This window comes from Erpetoichthys calabaricus, chromosome 3 (genome assembly GCF_900747795.2).
Source record: "Erpetoichthys calabaricus chromosome 3, fErpCal1.3, whole genome shotgun sequence".
NCBI classification, from domain to species: domain Eukaryota; kingdom Metazoa; phylum Chordata; class Cladistia; order Polypteriformes; family Polypteridae; genus Erpetoichthys; species Erpetoichthys calabaricus.
The window spans coordinates 90,120,164-90,141,619 of NC_041396.2; the positions used below are offsets into that span (position 1 = coordinate 90,120,164).

General features: G+C 37.9%; 1 protein-coding gene across 5 annotated transcripts in view; it reads left to right on the forward strand.

Annotated features, from left to right (window-relative positions):
• Positions 1-21,456, forward strand: part of nfyal (nuclear transcription factor Y, alpha, like) — a 51,399-nt gene that overhangs the window by 3,438 nt on the left and 26,505 nt on the right. Inside the window, exons 2-6 of one of the 5 annotated variants that reach the window (XM_028797100.2) lie at positions 7,890-8,036; positions 10,805-10,888; positions 17,914-18,060; positions 18,736-18,867; positions 20,228-20,333. In XM_028797100.2, the coding sequence (XP_028652933.1) occupies positions 7,956-8,036; positions 10,805-10,888; positions 17,914-18,060; positions 18,736-18,867; positions 20,228-20,333 (550 nt within the window). In that variant the 5' untranslated portion in view covers positions 7,890-7,955. The remainder of the gene's footprint in view (positions 1-7,889; positions 8,037-10,804; positions 10,889-17,913; positions 18,061-18,735; positions 18,868-20,227; positions 20,334-21,456) is intronic. The other 4 variants (XM_028797104.2, XM_051925000.1, XM_051925001.1 and 1 more) reach the window with 4 other exon arrangements.

Here is a 21,456-nt window from a genome sequence, read left to right on the forward strand (position 1 = left end):
GGTCATCTGTTAGCTCACTTTAATTCTCATTACCAAAGGTCAGGTAACAGAGCGTTGGATCAAGGCAGTATCTGCAAAACACTTTTCCTTCAGGGCCATTGTAGTCACAGCAATGGTTGTGTGTAGCTTAGTCTGATCTTGCTATTGGGGTCAAGCATCAAGGAGTTATGAGCTGAGGGTCTCTGACAGGTCACCTTGCTCTGAAGCCAGCAGCATTGAGCCAGTCTGTCACTGTCCTACCACTGGAGTGTCTGTCAAGACTTTCAGACATCCTAGTCTGATCTGTTAGTTCTGCTCTATGTGCCAGCATTGCAAGCCCACTTGCATGTCTGCCTGCAACATACCAGTTTATCACCCCCTAGTTTTTGTGAACAATCAAGGCATTGAATGCACAGAAATGTTATTTTAGGCCTTGTCTTGCTGCGAGTTTAGCTTTGAATTAAAGCTGCTTTAAACGTGACCCGATCAGGCATTGTACCTGGACTTCATTGTAGGCAACGGTGCACCCAATGGGCTTGCATATGTTTTGCAAGTTGCAATGCCTAACGGCTCAGATTGTATTGCTAGACAGAGGGCTAAAATAAATAGACGACTCTCTGCAAAAATACATAGCTATAAATATGCTTCTCGTTTCAGAAAATGACTAATTTCTTTTTTCCATCAAGGTATATTTATGACTTGGTTGTCGTATGTCTGACCGTGCACCTTAAGTGTAACACTTTTTAAACTCTTGTTTTGCTTTAAACTCTGAAGGGCTTAAAATACAGTGAATTCAAAAGACTGGCTTACATTCTCTTCAAAAATAAGAGAAATTCACCATAGTTCTTTAATGTCTAGGCCATGTGCCTTTTTGGAAATTAACTTTAAAAACCATTGGTTAAACAACACATATTCATATATACTCGATTACGATGTTGCCTCCCTGCAACACTCTAATTCTCTAGTCTAGAATAATTATAAATTTCAGAAACCATCAATAGGATTATTAATATGTAAAATAAATTGCTTATTTACAGGGAGATAACAATAGGGCATTGAGTATTTCTGGACCCTTTTCTTATATCCCATACAAGATGTGGAAGGTCTATGAGAAAAAACTCTTCCAGGCAGCCATAGCATTTACCTGACCACTGCACAGAAAATAGGCCATTGTTGAGGTGAGTGGTATCATGGACAGATTTCTTTTTCCTGGTCTGACATCGCTTGGTGTAGATGTCCTGGAAAGTTGAGAGACCGACAGCTGACAGTACCACACTGTGCAGGGCTTTGTGGTCCTGCTGTGTGCTGTTCCCAAACCAGGCTGTAATACTTCCTGTTAGGATACTTTCAGTGGTAGATTTATAGACATTCTCTAGTAATTGGGAGGGCAGCCTGAAATCGCTGAGGTGTCTGAGGTCATAAAGATCTGAAACTGTCCTCTTTCTCGACCCAAGTACCTGCCTACCTGAGTGCTGTTAATATTGAGGAGGTGGTGGTAGTGCCACTGCTATTTTCTGCCAAAGTCAACAATCCGCTCCTTTGTTTTTCTGAGATTCAGGAGTAGACTATTTTCCTGACACTGGTGAGACAGATGCTGCACTTCATCCAGATAAGCCTGTTGTCATCAGCAAAAACTGGCAGTGATGTTAGTCATGTGCTGTCATACAGACATGTGTAGAGGGAGTACAGAAGATGGAGTAGAGGGCATAGAACACAGCTCGTGGAACCCTTGTTGAGAGTGACAGGAAATGAAGTGTGGCCACTCTCTTAAACCACCTGGGGTGGACAGGAAGTTAAAAATCCAGAGGCACGATGAAGTGATGAGACTTGGTTCCCTAAGTTTACTGATGTGTTTAGAGCGGATTATTGTGTTGAATGCCGAACTATAGTCTAAAAATTTCTTTTGTAAGTCGCTTTGGATAAGTGTCTTCCAAGCAAATAAATGTAAATTGCACTTGCACATAATTCAATGTGTTACTATCCAGGTCTGCTCGTAATAGTGAAGGATCAAGGTGATGGCATCCTCTTTGGATCTGCTTGAGTGATATGCAAACTGTAATGGATCCAGTTCATTTGGCAGAAGGAACATAGGTAATTCTTGACTAGCCTTACGAAACATTTCATTGCTATAGATGTTAATGCAACGAGATGATAGTTATTCAGGTAGGTTGAATGTAATTTCTTAGGCAAGGAACATTGTTGGATGTTTTAAAGCACATTGGTGCAACAGGTTATATTTTTATATACAGTGCATCCGGAAAGTATTCACAGCGCATCACTTTTTCCACATTTTGTTATGTTACAGCCTTATTCCAAAATGGATTCAATTCATTTTTTTCCTCAGAATTCTACACACAACAACCCATAATGACAATGTGAAAAAAGTTTACTTGAGGTTTTTGCAAATTTATTAAAAATAAAAAAACTGAGAAATCACATGTACATAAGTATTCACAGCCTTTGCTCAATACTTTGTTGATGTACCTTTGGCAGCAATTACAGCCTCAAGTCTTTTTGAATATGATGCCACAAGCTTGGCACACCTTACCTAGGCCAGTTTCGATCATTCCCCTTTGCAGCACCTCTCAAGCTCCATCAGGTTGGATGGGAAGCAACGCTGCACAGCTATTTTAAGATCTCTCCAGAGATGTTCAATCAGATTCAAGTCTGGGCTCTGGCTGGGCCACTCAAGGACATTCACAGAGTTGTCCTGAAGCCACTCCTTTAATATCTTGACTGTGTGCTTAGGGTCGTTGTCCTGCTGAAAGATGAACCGTTGTCCCAGTCTGAGGTCAAGAGCGCTCTGGAGCAGGTTTTCATCCAGGATGTCTCTGTACATTGCTGCAGTCATCTTTCCCTTTATCCTGACTAGTCTCCCAGTCCCTGCCGCTGAAAAACATCCCCACAGCATGATGCTGCCACCACCATGCTTCACTGTAGGGATGGTATTGGCCTGGTGATAAGCGGTGCCTGATTTCCTCCAAATGTGACACCTAGCATTCACACCAAAGAGTTCAATCTTTGTCTCATCAGACCAGAGAATTTTCTTTCTCATGGTCTGAGAGTCTTTCAGGTGCCTTTTGGCAAACTCCAGGTGGGCTGCCATGTGCCTTTTACTAAGGAGTGGCTTCCATCTGGCCACTGTACCATACAGGCCTGATTGGTGGATTGCTGCAGAGATGCTTGTCCTTCTGGAAGGTTCTCCTCTCTCCACAGAGGACCTCTGGAGCTCTGACAGAGTGACCATCGGGTTCTTGGTCACCTCCTTGACTAAGGCCCTTCTTCCCCGATCGCTCAGTTTAGATGGCCGGCCAGCTCTAGGAAGAGTCCTGGTGGTTTCGAACTTCTTCCACTTACTGATGATGGAGGCCACTGTGCTCATTGGAGCCTTTAAAAGCAGCAGAAATTTTTCTGTAACCTTCCCCAGATTTGTGCCTCGAGACAATCCTGTCTCGGAGGTCTACAGACAATTCCTTTGACTTCATGCTTGGTTTGTGCGCTGACATGAACTGTCAACTGTGGGACCTTATAGAGACAGGTGTGTGCCTTTCCAAATCCTGTCCAATCAACTGAATTTACCACAGGTGGAACTCCAATTAAGCTGTAGAAACATCTCAAGGATGATCAGGGGAAACAGGATGCACCTGAGCCCAGTTTTGAGCTTCATGGCAAAGGCTGTGAATACTTGTGTACATGTGCTTTCTCAATTTTTTTATTTTTAATAAATTTGCAAAAATCTCAAACTTTTTTCACGTTGTCATCTTGGGGTGTTGTGTGTAGAATTCTGAGGAAAAAAATGAATTTAATCCATTTTGGAATAAGGCTGTAACATAACAAAATGTGGAAAAAGTGATGCGCTGTGAATACTTTCCGGATGCACTGTATAATGTTATGTGTTTACATTGGAGTTGGCATCTCTTGTCAATATTGGGCAATACAAGGCAACTTGGATTTAATTTAATTGGTATTTACATAATTTTTCAGTCTTTTGATTTCAAAAAGCCTTGTTCATGTGTACTTTATTTCATTCATTTGTCTGTTATTTGCTTTTCATTATCTTAGATCTAAACCAATGCGGAGTTGATCTGTTCTTTAATTGCATGCCACAGGATTAACTGTTACATAAACTTCCACCCTTGATAATGACCTTCTTAAGCACTATAACTATCTTTTGGCGTGGAAACCCTATCTCCCATACTGTATTGTCATATGTCACAGAATTTTTTTTAGTCACTCTACTCTGAATAAGAATACTTGGTTTTGGAATATTAAACAATGTTGTAAAACGAGATATAGTATTGTTGTTAACAGTGTGCTGTGTGAAGTTTTAAAAAAAAAAATATGCACACAATCTACCCTAAGTTCTTGTCTATAAGCCGGACTCATGTATTAGCCGGAGACCAAAAATCATACGAATTTTTAAAATAAAATCGTATCATAGATAAGCCGGACTCATGGATAAGCCGAACGTACTATAACCTATAACTAATAGAAGGGAGGGAGGTCAGTGGTCTCACTCGCGCCCATTTAATTTCTTTAAGGGGGGAGAGAGTGTGAGATATTGCCGTCTCTCTCACTCCCCGCATGGCGCGGTTGGAGCGGCCGGAGCGCGTTCTTTCTGCTCTGGGCGTCGCCGAGTCAACACGAGCGCGTAGCGGTCATTTAAATTGTGATTTTATATGTAAGCATATTTAAATATATATCGCGGATTTCTGCGGACAATGGGTCTTTTAATTTCTGGTACATGCTTCCTCAGTTGGTTTGCCCAGTTGATTTCATACAAGGGACGCTATTGGCAGATGGCTGAGAAGCTACCCGGCTTACTGTTCTCTCTCTCTTGCGCTGACTATCTGTGATCCTGACGTATGGGGATTGAGCAGGGGGGCTGTTCGCACACCTAGACGATACGGACACTCGTCTAAAAATGCTGAAAGATTATCTTCACGTTGCTATCTTTTGTAAAGCTGATTCCTGAAAAGACATGCTGCACAGTGCTTCGCATACTTAAAAGCTCGAAGGGCACGTATTGATTTTTGACTGAAAAACAAACTCTGTCTCTCTCTATCTTTGTCTGCTCCTGACGGAGGGGGTGTGAGCTGCCGCCTTCAACAGCTTTGTGCCGCGGTGCTTCGCATACTTAAAAGCCAAACAGACATATTGATTTGTTTGCTTCACTGCTTTGAAGAGGAAGATATGTTTGCATTCTTTTAATTGTGAGACGGAACTGTCATCTCTGTCTTGTCATGGAGCACAGTTTAAACTTTTGAAAAAGAGACAAATGTTTGTTTGCAGTGTTTGAATAACGTTCCTGTCTCTCTACAACCTCCTGTGTTTCTGCGCAAATCTGTGACCCAAGCATGACAATATAAAAATAACCATATAAACACATGGTTTCTACTTCGCGGATATTCTTATTTCGCGGGTGGCTCTGGAACGCAACCCCCGCGATGGATGTATAAGCCGGACTTATGTATAAGCCGATATTCTATTTTTTCATTTTCACAACTTTTTTCCTTAGATAAGCCGCGGCTTATTGACAAGAACTTAGGGTACTATAGTATGGTAAAGTTTTAAGCAAAATGGGACATGAAAGATTCTTACATGTACAGTAATCCCTCACTTATCGCGGGAGATAGGTTCCGAGGCCGACCGCGATAACTGAATTTCCGCAAAGTAGGGACACCATATTTATTTAATTATTTAACGTGTATTTGGACGTTTTTAAACCCTCCCTGTATTGTTTACAACCCACCCTTCACTCTATTAATAACAGGGACAACTGCCAAGCAATATGAAATCAGTAGATAAGTTTACACTTACTGTATAGCAAAGTACACGTAGCAGCTTGTAGGCGGTCATGACATCGTTGACCTTGTTGCAAAGATTCCTAAAGCAAATTCCATCCAGACTACTGCCTTATCACGTCTACTTGCAACTCGTTTTGCGCCCTGGTTAAAGGACACTGCGGCCGTAGATCTTATATGTTTTTCCTCCTTTTTAAATAAAAAGAATCGTGGACTCATTGATGCCTGCAGCGGTGTAGCTGTTCCCTTCCTTCAACTTATCCAAAACTTTTACCTTTTCTGCAATCATTTGCATCTTCTGTTGGCGCTTGGACACGCCCCCTGAAGCAGTAGCACGTTAATGGTGAATGAGTGAGATGAGACTTCCTGGTTAATGCAACACTCCGTCGCTGAGCCAATCAGCAGTACACAGGAACTTAACTGCGTGCTCTGATTGGGTAGCTTCTGAGCTATCCGCCAGTAGCATCTCTTGTATGAAATCAATTGGGCAAACCAACTGAGGAAGCAAGTACCAGAAGTAAAAAGACCCATTGTCCGCAGAAACCCACGAAGCAGCGAAAATTCGCGTTATATATTTACATATGCTTACATATAAAATCCGTGAAGTTGTGAATCCGCGAAAAGTGAACCGCGAAGTAGCAAGGGATTACTGTATACAGATATAATATAAAAATAGACACACTAGCAATGAAGTGATGAGAAACGTTAAAGCAGTGTAGACTTAGGATAGTGGATTTCTATGTGAATCCAAGCATTTTCCCCTATTAACCTTTTCTTTAGATTTGCCAATTTCAGATGCAGCATTTTCTTTGCAACTCTGCCTCCAAGGCCAGCATCTTGAAATCCTCTTTTCAGTGTTGTAGATTACACTGATATTTGATGTGTACTGTTAAAGGAAGCTGTTAACTGAGGACCTGCAAGTAAAGAGTCTGTTTTTCACAGTACATACTCTAATTTACTTATCCTCTTGTACAGTGGCTTCTTGTCTCAAGACCGCAGTGGACACTTTCATATGAAATCTTCTATTTCTTGGCAATGTGTTGGATGGAATATCCTTAATTTCTCTTAACAACAACCGACTGATGCGTTTTTTGAAAAAGATACTTCATTTTTGTAATTTTAACCAGACGAACTTTGGAAATGCCAGCACCTTGTAACCCAAGAAAAGACAATTTACTTGCTGTATTGAATAGAACTTTAGATTTCAGTTGTGCTAACACAGTTAGAGTTGTTTCAATTACCCAATCAGCATTTAAACATAATTCACGAAGAATGAGCAAAGAGAGTTTACCATTAAGAACTGCAGTAATGGTTGTTGAAAATGGGAGTTTTGCAGTCCTATGTGAATGATTAATTGGGTCGTTTCAAGCAGCTATTGGAAACATTAGGGATGTCTTGGCTATATTTTAAATCATTTTAATGGTACCAGCAAAATTACTGTACAGCTTAGAAAAGTAGTGGCTGAAAATATCATTTTTTGTGATCGGTCTTTTTTACCAATCACGTCTTTTTTTTTTTTTTTTTTTGGTTAAAATTGGCCAATTTTAATAGGTGGCTGTTCAGTCAGAGCGTCCCTTATATCTATATATATCTCTTTCTCTTATATAGTATGTATGTATGTATGTGTATATGTATATGTGTGTGTATATGTATGTGTGCTTGTTTTAATTGTAACACTTTTCAGTCTCTTTGTATATGCACCTTCTCCAAAGATGTTTTTGCACATTTTATTATTGCACATTTTATTATTTTGATGGTAAGTATTTTTGGTTTCCTCCAGATAATTGTTATGTCTTTAGGGTAGTTCTCAAAGTTAAGAAAGTGTACAAGCAAAAATGTTTGATCCTTAAAGCAGCTGGGTTTTGAGTGGAACTACACTACTGTTAATATCTGCTAAGAGCTGGTACAATTTTATTCACAAACACAGTGTGGAAAGGGGATTGCATCTTGCTTAAGCTTATATGTGTCTGCACTAATATTTGTTAAATGCTGGAATAGTAACCAAATATACACTGTAATATAAAAAGAAGGTAATATGTGTTAGAATTTTATGTTATATAGGGAAGGACCCCTGTTTTCTGACACATTCTTTTAATCTTTTGGAAGGATTTAATTTATTTGGAGAAAACTGAAAACTTTGTTGGACTACCTGCTTAACTTGGTGTTTTAGAAATGGAGCAGTACACAGCAACCAGTAACAACACCGGGGAACAAATTGTTGTACAGACAGCGTCTGGGCCAATACAGCAACAGGTATGTATATTGCTGAGATGTGAAGGTCTTCTTTTTGGGGGGGGTGGGGGGGGGGTGCTTTTATTTTTTAACACGTGTACAGATTCTTACCATATTGGAAATATGCTGTTCAACATATCCTGTTGCTTTTCTTTTGGTATGGTTTGCTTTTCTGAGTTAGCAGGTGCAGGTAGAAACTGATTCTGTGTGTTGTCCATTAAATAGGCCAGCCAATGGCAGTAAGTATGGTGACGCAAGGCTCATACCAGGTGTAGGTGAAATAAATGCTATTGTATCAATGGGCACAATCATTCAAACATCCATTTCATCAATTTTATAGAATACCATTAGACTATTAAATATAACGAAAAAAAATTTTTTTACTCAAGATTTTCCGCAGTAACTGCTGTATGTCTAATGTTGTTGAATGTATACATATAGTTGTGCTTGAAGGTTTGTGAACTATTTAGAATTTTCAATATTTCTGCATAAATATGACCTAAAACATCATCAGATTTTCACTCTAGTCCTAAAAGTAGATAAAGAGAAATCAGTTAAACAAATGAGACAAAAATATTATACTTGGTCATTTATTTATTAAGGGAATTGATCGAATATTACATATTTGTGAGTGGCAAAAGTATGTGAACCTTTGCATTCAGTATCTGGTGTGACCCCCCCTTTGCAGCAATAACTGCAACTAAACGTTTCTGGTAACTGTTGATCAGTCCTGCACACCGGTTTGGAGGAATTTTAGCCCATTCCTCCATACAGAACAGCTTCAACTCTGGGATGTTGGTGGGTTTCCTCACATTAACTGCTCGCTTCAGGTCCTTCCACAACATTTCGATTGGATTAAGGTCAGGACTTTGACTTGGCCATTCCAAAACATTATCTTTACTCTTCTTTAACCATTCTTTGGTAGAACAACTTGTGTGCTTAGGGCCGTTGTCTTGCTGCATGACCCACCTTCTCTTGAGATTCAGTTCATGGACAGATGTCCTGACATTTTCCTTTAGAATTCTCTGATATAATTCAAAATTCATTGTTCCATCAATGAAGGCAAGCCATCCTGGCCCAGATGCAGCAAAACAGGCCCAAACCATGATGCTACCACCACCATGTTTCACAGATGGGATAAGGTTCTTATGCTGGAATGCAGTGTTTTCCTTTCTCCAAACATGACACTTTTCATTTAAACCAAAAAGTTCTATTTTGGTCTCATCCGTCCACAAAACATTCTTCCAATAGCCTTCTGGTTTGTCTACGTGATCTTTAGCAAACTGCAGACGAACAGCAATGTTTTTTTTGGAGAGCAGTGGCTTTCTCCTTGCAACCCTGCCATGCACACCATTGTTGTTCAGTGTTCTCCTGATGGTGGACTCATGAACATGAACATTAGCCAATGTGAGAGAGGCCCCTCAGTTGCTTAGAAGTTTCTCTGGGGTCCTTTGTGACCTTGCCGACTATTACACGCCTTGCTCTTGGAGTGATCTTTGTTGGTCGACCACTCCTGGGGAGGGTAACAATGATCTTGAATTTCCTCCATTTGTACACAATCTGTCTGACTGTGGATTGGTGGAGTCCAAACTCTTTAGAGATGGTTTTGTAACCTTTTCCAGCCTGATGAGCATCAACAACTCTTTTTCTGAGGTCCTCAGAAATCTCCTTTGTTCGTGTCATGATACACTTCCACAAACGTGTTGTGAAGAGCAGACTTTGATAGATCCCTGTTCTTTAAATAACACAGGGTGCCCACTCACAACTGACTGTCATCCCATTGATTGAAAACACCTGACTCGAATTTCACCTTCAAACTAACTGCTAATCCTAGAGGTTCACATACTTTTGCCACTCACAAATATATAATATTCGATCATTTTCCTCAATAAATAAATGACCAAGTATAATATTTTTGTCTCATTTGTTTAACTGGTTTCTCTTTATCTACTTTTAGGACTTGAGTGAAAATCTGATGTTTTAGGTCATATTTATGCAGAAATATACAAAATTCTAAAGGGTTCGCAAACTTTCAAGCCAAACTGTATATTAAGTAGGATGAAAATGTGTACTTCTGTTGCTATAATTTGCTTTGATTTGTTTTTTAAATCTTGTGTTCCCAGTTCATCAGAATTGAGAGCAAGGGAACAACCCTACACATTTATTTATAGCACAAATTCAGATTTGCCAGTTATCTTAATTAACACATGTGATAGTCTCTTTGCTACTTTGTTGAATTGGACATCCAACCCATGAATCTTCTGCAATATAGTTGAACTTTCATGACATGTTTCGCACTATATGCATGACATCAGTGCAGTGGAGAGCAGACATTGCTATTGAGCAAGGCAATCCATCTTCTGACCTTGGAAAGTGCTACTGTTGTTATAATCTCAAAATGTTAATGTTGTACTTATTTATCACTATTTGTGGTGTTTAATAAAGAATTTGGAACTATTTTTAATACTTTATTACTGTTTTCTTTTATGGCATTTGCTTGATGCTTCATACCATTTAACACGTACCTTTTACTTCATAAATGCACATGATAGAATTAGTATTATTGTGGGTGATATTGTTCTTGTTAGTCACTTTCCTAAATTGTTTTTTTGCTGTGCACCTCTAATTTACAGAATATTATATCTTAGTTTCCTGCTTTTGACTTAAGGGTGAAAAAGGTTTGTGTCATTTTATGTATCACCCACCCACCCACCTCCTCCCCGCACTGTACCATCATTACACATTACCTTTGAAATAGGCACTGTGGTAATGTCCTTTGTCTTCGGCAGCAGGGTGGGGTGACCGCTGTCCAGTTGCAGACAGAGGCGCAAGTGGCATCCGCATCAGGCCAGCAGGTGCAGACACTCCAGGTAGTGGTGTGACCTCCATTTTGTTTTCATTGTGCAGTGTGCTGCATGAGAAATCTCGATCTTGCATTGCTTCTTGGGGACTGTCTCCAAACATCGATCATAGCTACTCCTCCTCGCATGTGCTGCCAAGTCTTTTACAATGGTGAAAAATACTTGAAAAGACCATATATTGTAAAGGTCAATTATTAATATAGCTTCACTCAAACTTAATTTTATGGATGCTGCTTGACTCATATCCTGACATATCTGTTGAGGTGGTAGGTTTATATTTGCTGATCTGTGATATTTGTGCTATTTGTTCTGTACATAAACATGTTGTATCAGAAACTAGCTTTCTTGAAATGTTGCATGCAGAACAACAATTTGTCTTGCAAATGTTGGCACAACACCGATTGGAGGGTCCTACATGTTATTGATTTATACATTTTTAAGTAAAAGTGGACTTTGTAGAATTCCTTGAGAGTCTAGACCAGGGGTCTCTTACCACATCTCTCTCGATCCTTTCCAAGTTGCTCGCCAGAGGGTTAATGAATCCTACATAAATTTGAAAACTTGATTAGTCAAATTAACGGTGGGCGATCTTTCCAAAAAATCATATCATGATCATTTTAACACAAAATCACAATCTGAATTACAATCTATGTTTTCAATGTGGCATACACTTAAAATAATATTCGGACTGAAACTTATCAAGACCTAAGTGACACTTTAACGGAGTTAAGGAACACACACGGAAGCTGGCAAGTGAGTGAGGAACGCGCGCCCCCCCCCCCACGTTGGCCCGCCGCATGTTTCTTGGATTCGGACAAATAAATCAGTACTACAAGCAAACTATGATACACAACGAAATCAGAGAAGTCTCAAAATCGACTGAAATCCATCCATTATCCAACCCACTACATCCTATCTACAGGATCATGGGGGGTCTGCTGGAGCCAATCCCAGCCAATACAGGGCGCAAGGCAGGAAACAAACCCCGGGCAGGGCACCAGCAAACCTCAACCGAAATGTTCAAGCAAATTATGGAAAAAACCTGATCTAAATCCATTAAGTAGTTCTCTCGTGAAAAGCAGACAGACGGACATTGGATTTTATATATTATATATTAGTAAACCTTCAAAATAATGTGCAGTTAAAGTCTCAACAGCATTCTCAGCATTTCTGGAGCTTAGTAGAGCCAGATAACTGTAAGAATCTTCACCAAGTAGCTCTGAAAATGTCTGCTTTGTTTGGTTCTACATACAGTGCATCCGGAAAGTATTCACAGCACATCACTTTTTCCACATTTTGTTATGTTACAGCCTTATTTCAAAATGGATTAAATTCATTTTTTTTCCTCATAATTCTACACACAACACCCCATAATGCCAACATGAAAAAAGTTTACTTGAGATTTTTGCAAATTTATTAAAAATAAAAAAATTGAGAAAGCACATGTACATAAGTATTCACAGCCTTTGCCATGAAGCTTGAAATTGAGCTCAGGTGCATCCTGTTTCCCCTGATCATCCTTGAGATGTTTCTGCAGCTTAATTGGAGTTCCACCTGTGGTAAATTCAGTTGACTGGACAGGATTTGGAAAGGCACACACCTGTCTATATAAGATCCCACAGTTGACAGTTTATGTCAGAGCACAAACCAAGCATGAAGTCAAAGGAATTGTCTGTAGACCTCCGAGACAGGATTGTCTCGAGGCACAAATCTGGGGAAGGTTACAGAAAAATTTCTGCTGCTTTGAAGGTCCCAATGAGCACAGTGGCCTCCATCATCCGTAAGTGGAAGAAGTTCGAAACCACCAGGACTCTTCCTAGAGCTGGCCGGCCATCTAAACTGAGTGATCGGGGGAGAAGGGCCTTAGTCAGGGAGGTGACCAATAACCCGATGGTCACTCTGTCAGAGCTCCAGAGGTCCTCTGTGGAGAGAGGAGAACCTTCCAGAAGGACAACCATCTCTGCAGCAATCCACCAATCAGGCCTGTATGGTAGAGTGGCGAGACGGAAGCCACTCCTTAGTAAAAGGCACATGGCAGCCCGCCTGGAGTTTGCCAAAAGGCACCTGAAGAGACTCTGACCATGAGAAAGAAAATTCTCTGGTCTGATGAGACAAAGATTGAACTCTTTGGTGTGAATGCCAGGCGTCACGTTTGGAGGAAACCTGGCACTATCCCTACAGTGAAATGCTGTGGGGATGTTTTTCAGCGGCAGGAACTGGGAGACTAGTCAGGATAAAGGGAAAGATGACTGCAGCAATGTACAGAGACATCCTGGATGAAAACCTGCTCCAGAGCACTCTTGACCTCAGACTGGAGCGACGGTTCATCTTTCAGCAGGACAATGACCCTAAGCACACAGCCAAGATATCAAAGGAGTGGCTTCAGGACAACTCTGAATGTCCTTGTGTGGCCCAGCAAAAGCCCAGACTTGAATCTGATTGAACATCTCTGGAGAGATCTTAAAATGGCTGTGCACTGACGCTTCCCATCCAACCTGATGGAGCTTGAGAGGTGCTGCAAAGAGGAATGAGCGAAACTGGCCAAGGATAGGTGTGCCAAGCTTGTGGTATCATATTCAAAAAGACTTGAGGCTGTAATTGCTGCCAAAGGTGCATCGACAAAGTATTGAGCAAAGGCTATGATTACTTATGCACATGTGCTTTCTCAATTTTTTTATTTTTAATAAATTTGCAAAAACCTCAAGTAAGCTTTTTTCATGTTGTCATTATGGGGTGTTGTGTGCAGAATTCTGAGGAAAAAAAATGAATTGAATCCATTTTGGAATAAGGCTGTAACATAACAAAATGTGGAAAAAGTGATGCGCTGTGAATACTTTCCGGATGCACTGTATATTGATTTGCATATTCAAAGGCGAAATTCTGGGAGGAGTTTGGATGGGGCAGCAGGCGCATGTATGTGCGTTACTTTTCACGCTGACCGGGATTTATTGAGTGGAAGAACGTGGAAGTTGGTGACCGCACAGATTTATGCATCTTGATCTTTTGTGTGTATGCACATTTCTGCTTTTATTCTTTTGCCATGTTTTAGTGTGAATTCTACGCACGGCGTTATGCATGAGGCCCCAGATCACGATTGAATGAAAACTTCAGACCCAAGCAAACCACCTATATTGGCCCCTGCCCTTCTCAATATCCTATTGTTCTTTCTTGTTTCTATTTGTTACTATTAAAGCAGACTCTTAGACACATATTTATTAAGAATGCTGCTTTTTTGAAACTTAAAAAACATGTTTGTCTCAAAATGATAGTCACTGTACAGCTGCTTTTTGTGCAATTTATTGAACATACTATACATTAAGTGGCCACTTTGTTTTGTATACTTGCACTAATTTGCTACATAGTTAGTGACAGTACTACATGAGAACAATGCTGTTCAAATCCTGTAGATGGATGTGTATAGAAGCAACAAATGCTGGCGTGACTTTTGGGTTTTAGTCCATCTAGCAACTATATTCAACAGTGGTAAATAGAAACATGGAATAAATAGCATATGGATGACCATATGATCATATAGATGACCTAGCAGTGTTCCAGTCCTATCGGCTACAATAAAAATAAACTGGTTTTAGTGAACGTGGGAACACATGCAGAATACTCATGGATTAGTAACCTGTTGCTTGGTGTAATTTGTAATTCTGGCTTCCTGCTGATTTACACAGTGGAGGAGACTAGCACATGGTACAAATCTAATGACTTCATAGATGCATCTTTCTTAATGTTAAAATGCAGTGTACCATGAGTACTACAATAGTATGGTATGATGGCTGGTTTTTGTTTCAAATAATGAGTTCCTTGTTGCTCTTGAAGCAACATTTGAATGTTTCTGGATGTCTGAAGAGTGTTGCTGACTAGATACAGGTTAATGTTCGATAGGGCTGGGTATCAGCTCTGATGTCCTGATTTGATTCAATATCGATTTTATCTTGCCTGAATTACCATGCATTGATATATCTGAAGTGGTGGATTTGTTTTACACATTACTTAACCATACATAGGGAAGACTAATATAATGGAACAGATTTCTGTAACACTTTATTTAAAGTTTGTCTACATAGTGATTTCGTAACATATGCATAAGCATGGAATGATGTTTAAGAAGAAATACTTGATTAGTAATGAACAGTTAACATCAGTATTTGGAAGATAAGGAACAAAATATCTTTTTAAAAAAAAAACAAAAAAACTTCCACATCACTGCACTCATTCAAAATTCACCATAATTTAACTGACGTAATGTATGCATTGCCACATCAGAATTCACACATCATGGGGGGTGGGGAGCTCATTGTTTTAATACAATGCATCGGCATTTGTAGTATCTTGCGAATATTATTATAAAGTAATCAAATATTGATTCTTAAATAATAAATGTTGTTCAAATACTTATTCGTGTGTTGTGAATCTACATGTAGATACCCTTCAACTAAACTGTCAGCCAAATTTATTCCCCTATTGGACATTTAAAATAATCCTGAATTAGTTGAAATTAAATATATAGCGGGAAGACTTGTGCCTTTCTATAATTCTACAACTTACACATATCTTCAGTTGCTCCCTTATAGCAGTCACTTTAATCGGTCTCAAAAATGTGTCCTGACAGTCCTCAGACGAAAAGGAAGCATTTTAAATGAGGATCTAGAACTGATGCTTTTTCACAGCAGTATTGAATCAATGGAAGAATATCCGGTCATCGTGACTGATAACGCCATTATTACAAAGGTGCTTTGAGTACATGTTCAAAAATTCCAACAATTGCCTGCTTGCTTTGTCAGCTGAGGCAGGTTGTAGGGTATCTTATCTTTACAGATAAAAACTGCTATAGTTTCCATTATTTTTTTGGGCATGAGGCAAATTCAACGGAAGCTTGGGGCTAAACACCATCTCCAGTGCAGATTGCTGAGACTCTGCTCATTTGGATGTCAACTGAGACAGTGTTTCTGGGTGACGTTGGGATAAGTGATTTCTCAAATTTGTTGTGTTAATGATAATTTAACTTCTGAGCTGCACAGCTTACATATGGCTTTGCTTTTATCCAGGTGTTCTTTACCAATGCACCATTCGAATCCATAGCAAGTAACTGATCTGTGATTTAAGTGTTTAAGACACTGATTTCAGTTAAAGAGGACACACCATTTTATGCAAAGTAGTAAAGTGCTTTTTCCATAGAAAGCCTTAACAGGCACATTAGTGCCATCTACTGGAATGGACACCAAAAATGAAGATAAGCAAATATTTACATTTAGTAATTGAGCAGGATAGAGATTTACGAGATAAATCTTGAGACTTTAAGAATCAAAACCTAATAGTTAAAACGAAAAATTATTACTCTGAAGATTGTCCCCTCCCAGGCTTAATGCTCAATGACAGAAAATCATAAAAATCAGTCCTTGTGTTTGTCTTTATTTTAAAACAATATCCAGGATCCACCATGATAAATCCCTTAATAATTTCAAACTTTTCAGTCATCTCACCTATTAATCTCTGTGCTTTAACCAAAAAAATGAGCTTTTTAGATATTTCGTCTTTTTTGTTTTTTTTTCTTTTGGCAATATGGACATCAAAACCGCATGCAGTACTCTAGTAAGTACACTGTAAAATACTGAAATATATTGTACCATAATAATAATCTGCTTTGACTAGGACTACACACATCATGCTATATAATCTAACATCCTACTAGCATTCTCGGATGCTTCTGGATGTAGAAAATAAAGAGAATAATACACCTCTTAGGTCTTTCTAATGAGGGATACATTGAAGTTTTGAATGCACTTATTGTGAATCCAAATCTAACATTCTTACTTCCTGCTTGTAATTCTTTATTGAGGGAGACCCTTTATTTAATTTAATTTTTTTTTTTTTTTTTAAACATTGCCTAAATCAGAGAAGATTTTTCACAACACAACCCCCTCTGCATCTGATGTTTACGGCAGTTTTTGCATTCATTTAAACATTGCAATCTTGAAACTCGCCTTCAAGTCTGATCACTAGGCTCTTTTTATGACACCTTATCAAAAGCTTTCTAAACATCAAGATATATGATATGCACACTTTTCTCATTGTATGCTTTTGTTGCTCCCTCAGAATGCTAGTATTTTATTGAATGGTCATCTCTCCTGTCTAAATCTAACTGCCAACTAATACACCTGTTTTTTGACATGTGCTGCTCAATCATTTCCTTAATTTCTTCCATTAATTTATCCATGATGTTGGTTAAATGTATAGGCTTATAATTACATAGGTTAGTTCCATCATCTTTTTATATAATGGGTTAATATTTGCTAGTTTCCAATCTGTCAGAATTTCCCCAGTGTACATTGGCATTAGTGTTTTTTTTTTTTATATATTAGCATTTTCTTTTAAGAATTTATATATAATATCCAACTACCTTCTTAATCTAAGCAAAATTTTTTGCTTACAGTAAGAGAGGTTCTTTCAGTTATTTTATTGTAGGTATACCTAGTATAGTGGCCATTTGCTGTTTAGCATTATGGTGCTGCTGCTGTTTTCTTCACATTGTTAGATTGCCGTGCTGCAATTTTTGTGTGGTTGTTTTTTTTTTGTATGCTTTTTTAGCAAGGTGAAAAATGTAACTGTGAATGTCTTCAATGTAGTGAGTAATGTCAGGTTAAATATCAAAGCTTTCATCGATTAGTATTGCATTTTTCATTCTTGCTAACTGAGTTAAATATAAACCACAAAGTTATATCCAACTGTTTTCTATTTTTTCTGCATTATATGTTAAGATGTGCTTAAAGGCTATATTTGCAACAAGCAGTATTTATATAAAGCTTGGCTGTTTCCTTAGTTCGAACTGATAAAAAAAAAAAAAAATGTTCAAACTTTCCAAACATGTGGACTTCTGCATATTTGTTTGGTGTGTGCCTATTGTTCCAAGATGCAGATTGCTGTTCTGTTGTAAACCTTGTTCATATTTTTGTTACTTTTCACCCACTTGCTGGTTTTTACAGATAGTTTAGTATTATTACATGTTAGTTTTTCCTTCATGGTTATAGGTTCAAGGACAACCTTTGATGGTTCAGGTGAGCGGAGGCCAGTTGATAACATCTACAGGCCAACCCATTATGGTTCAAGCAGTCCCTGGAGGACAAGGACAGACCATTATGCAAGTGCCTGTCTCTGGAGCCCAGGGCCTTCAGCAGGTAAAGTGCCTTTGTGAATTGTGAATTTCCCATTGGGATTAATAAAGTATCCTATCTATCTATCTATCTATCTATCTATCTATCTATCTATCTATCTATCTATCTATCTATCTATCTATCTATCATCGCTTTTCTTCTATTAGATCTTGAATCATTTCATTTGTGCTTTATCCTAATATTTTAAGCCATATAATTCCATAACGGAATACCCAGTTTTAATGTATCTGATTTTAATCTATTTTATACAGGTGTGTTTTTTTTTGTTTTGTTTTTTTTTTTTTTTTTTAGTTTTTTTTTAATAGTTGAATTTTTAGGTATAATGCTTTTTAAATCTCTTCTTGAGTTAATTTTGATCAATGAATTTGCCAGATTTCTTTATAAAAATAAATACTTCATTTTATGATTGCAATGTGTGTATTTTATTTTATTTGTAATTTTAACCTCCAGTATTTGTAAAATCACAATTAAAATGGCCCCTTCTGTATTATATACAAAGATGCATTGTGCTTTGATTAGTTTTTACAGAAAAGTTGTAATGACATGCACATGAAATGAAGTGAGAACTATCGAGCATTATTTTTTTTTATTTTTTTTTTTTTTTTGCAATAATACTAAATCTTATTTGATGTACTTGCTGTTAACTTTACCTGTTTTATATTGCTGCTGCCTCACTAGATTCAGCTCGTTCAGCCAGGCCAAATCCAAATCCAAGGTGGTCAGGCTTTGCAAGTGCAGGGTCAACAAGGTCAGGCTCAACAAATCATCATTCAGCAGCCCCAGACTGCAGTTACTGCAGGGCAGACCCAGGTAAGGTAATGATAGTGTACAGATAACAAAAATATAGTGATAAAAATGATTCTATACCATCTCCTGTTTTTGTTTTGGTAGTTTATACATTGTCAGTACGGCATGAACGGAGTCATTTGATTTCATTCTATGAATCTGAATAAATGAGCAACTGAAATCTATGGTGGTTAATTGTGGGGTTTGTTTATTACTGGGTTTAGATTTTTGTAGCAAAAAATAGAACACACTGTTGTTCTAAATGGTGTGCATAAAAAAGCACATCCTCTATGGATCAAATGTTGACATTTAGATTACAGCATCCTCATTCAGTACTTATCCCTAAAAGAAGCTTATGCTTCTCTGCTTTCCCCAGTAAGAAAAAAGAAAATCTGCATAGTGTCAGTATTTTAGTAACTTTTTTTTAAATAATAGACTTAGACTTTTTAAATTGGTGACTTTTGTGAATTTATTGATTATGACCCAAGTAGTCTTCTGTTTTGCAGCTGTTTAGTAAAATATTTGATTATTTTGTTCCAGGAGTATGCATCTGCTTGCTCAACGTGGACATGGTACAGATTACCATAGAAATGTTTTTCTTTTAAATAACATTTTGTTTTTGAAATAGTGTAAACATATTTTAGACTTCTATGTGTTCATGATTAGTTTTATCACAAAGTCTGTTTATATAAGAAAAACACATCCTGTAACATCACAGCATAAATAATTTATCATAACTTTCTAGTGTCCTTGCTAATAGTTGTCAAGGTTTATATCTTCAGTATTCTTGTGACACAGAATCTTCATTTACTGTTGAAATTATTCTATAACCCAGTGACTCATATATTATTGCTTTCCAGTAAACTGTTGTTAAATTTTCATGTTGAGTATGCTTCTCCCTGTTTCTTGTACATTTTTTCCGTGTTTACGTAGGTTTCCTCTGGGAACCATCTTTCCAACAAACCCCCCCCCCACCCCACCATATTTGAGGCTCTTGGTGTTAGGCTGACTGGCAACTCAAAATTTGCTTAATGTGAGAGAATACACATAATTACAATTAAGCAAGCCTGGTATCAAAAATTATTCTGATTTTGAAAATTGTTCCAGACATTGTCTTTGTAACCATGAGAATGCCGCTTCATTGTGCTTCGTATGACAAAAAAAGGATTTTGAGTGATTGTCTTCATAAGCATGACTTTTTGTAAAGCAGTTGTCCATAATTTGGGGGATGCCCATACTTCAGAATATATAGAATTAAAAATTTGTGCATCATGATTAGAAGCCGGAAGTATTGTGTGAAAATGTATTATTTTTTATCAGTGTTATAGACTGAACAAGGCTGTACACAGCAATTTGCAGGACCAACTTTTATTTGATTTCCTAGGGGCAACAACAGATAGCTGTGCAAGGCCAGCCAGTGGCACAAACAGCAGAAGGGCAAACAATTGTATATCAGCCTGTCAATGCTGATGGCACCATCTTGCAGCAAGGTAAGATTAACGGCTTCCAAAAGCGATCCTGGATACCTGGATAGGTTTCTCATTGTGTTCTGAAATTTAGTAAACACATATTTAATTTGAAAGTGTTTTATAAATAATGTGATTATTTATTTGTTCAAGTAAAGCCCCACTTAAAATGTTTTGCATTCAAAAAACATTATTTAATTTAAGTAATAAAGTATTTAAAATTATTATTTCATATTAATTGTATCATGTAAACCAGGTGCTGCAAATGTTGCATGTTTTTGATACAGGTTGAATTCCAGTTTTGGTAGTGTTGATTTAATAACGTTTCAGTAAATTACAAATGTTTAGAATGTCTTGTCTGGTTTTTTCTGTGATCTCAGAAATATCAAGTGTGTTTTTTTTTTTTGTTTTGTTTTTTTTTTCACCAGAGAAATCCATATTGAGATTATGCTTTTAAGTAAATGGGCACATTTAGCCTCTGCCCTTGTTGAGAGATCTAGATATACACACACTCGCACATATTCAGTACTGTTGGTTTACAGTTGTTCTTGTATAAAAGGGCAGGCATGGTTATGGTTATTAAAATAGTTTTATTAACTCAGTAACTTTATTAATTTAAAAAAATGGCACAGTGCACTTCGGTAAAATCTTGTAAGTGCTCAACTTGCCGGTCCTCATTATTTATACATTCTGGTAGTCTACTTGATAACAACAATAATAATAGTAGCATGAAGACAAATAATACAATAATTAATTATAATACAAGAAAAAACTGTGTTACTCATACTCGCAACCATAAACCTACTTTTGCCCACTTCTGTGTGTATTTTATTTATATATAAGAAACTCTTGAGACAAGACTATTGCCAAGAAATTTTTTTCTTGCAACCATTTCTCCTCTCAACCATTTCCGGTTAATGGCCCATGCCCACGGTCCTCTCACCTCTCATTCATGTGAATGCTTTTGTCAGACATGGTTCCTGCGCTCTCAGCTCTTATAAATTTTTATGTTTTCCTCACTTTAAGTTCCCAAAAAAAGAAGAGTTAGTATGTCCACATCTTATTGAAGAATGTCATCAACAGGGTTATCAACAGAAGAAATGAGTACACTGGCAATCCTACCACTGAGAAGTGATATCAAACGAAT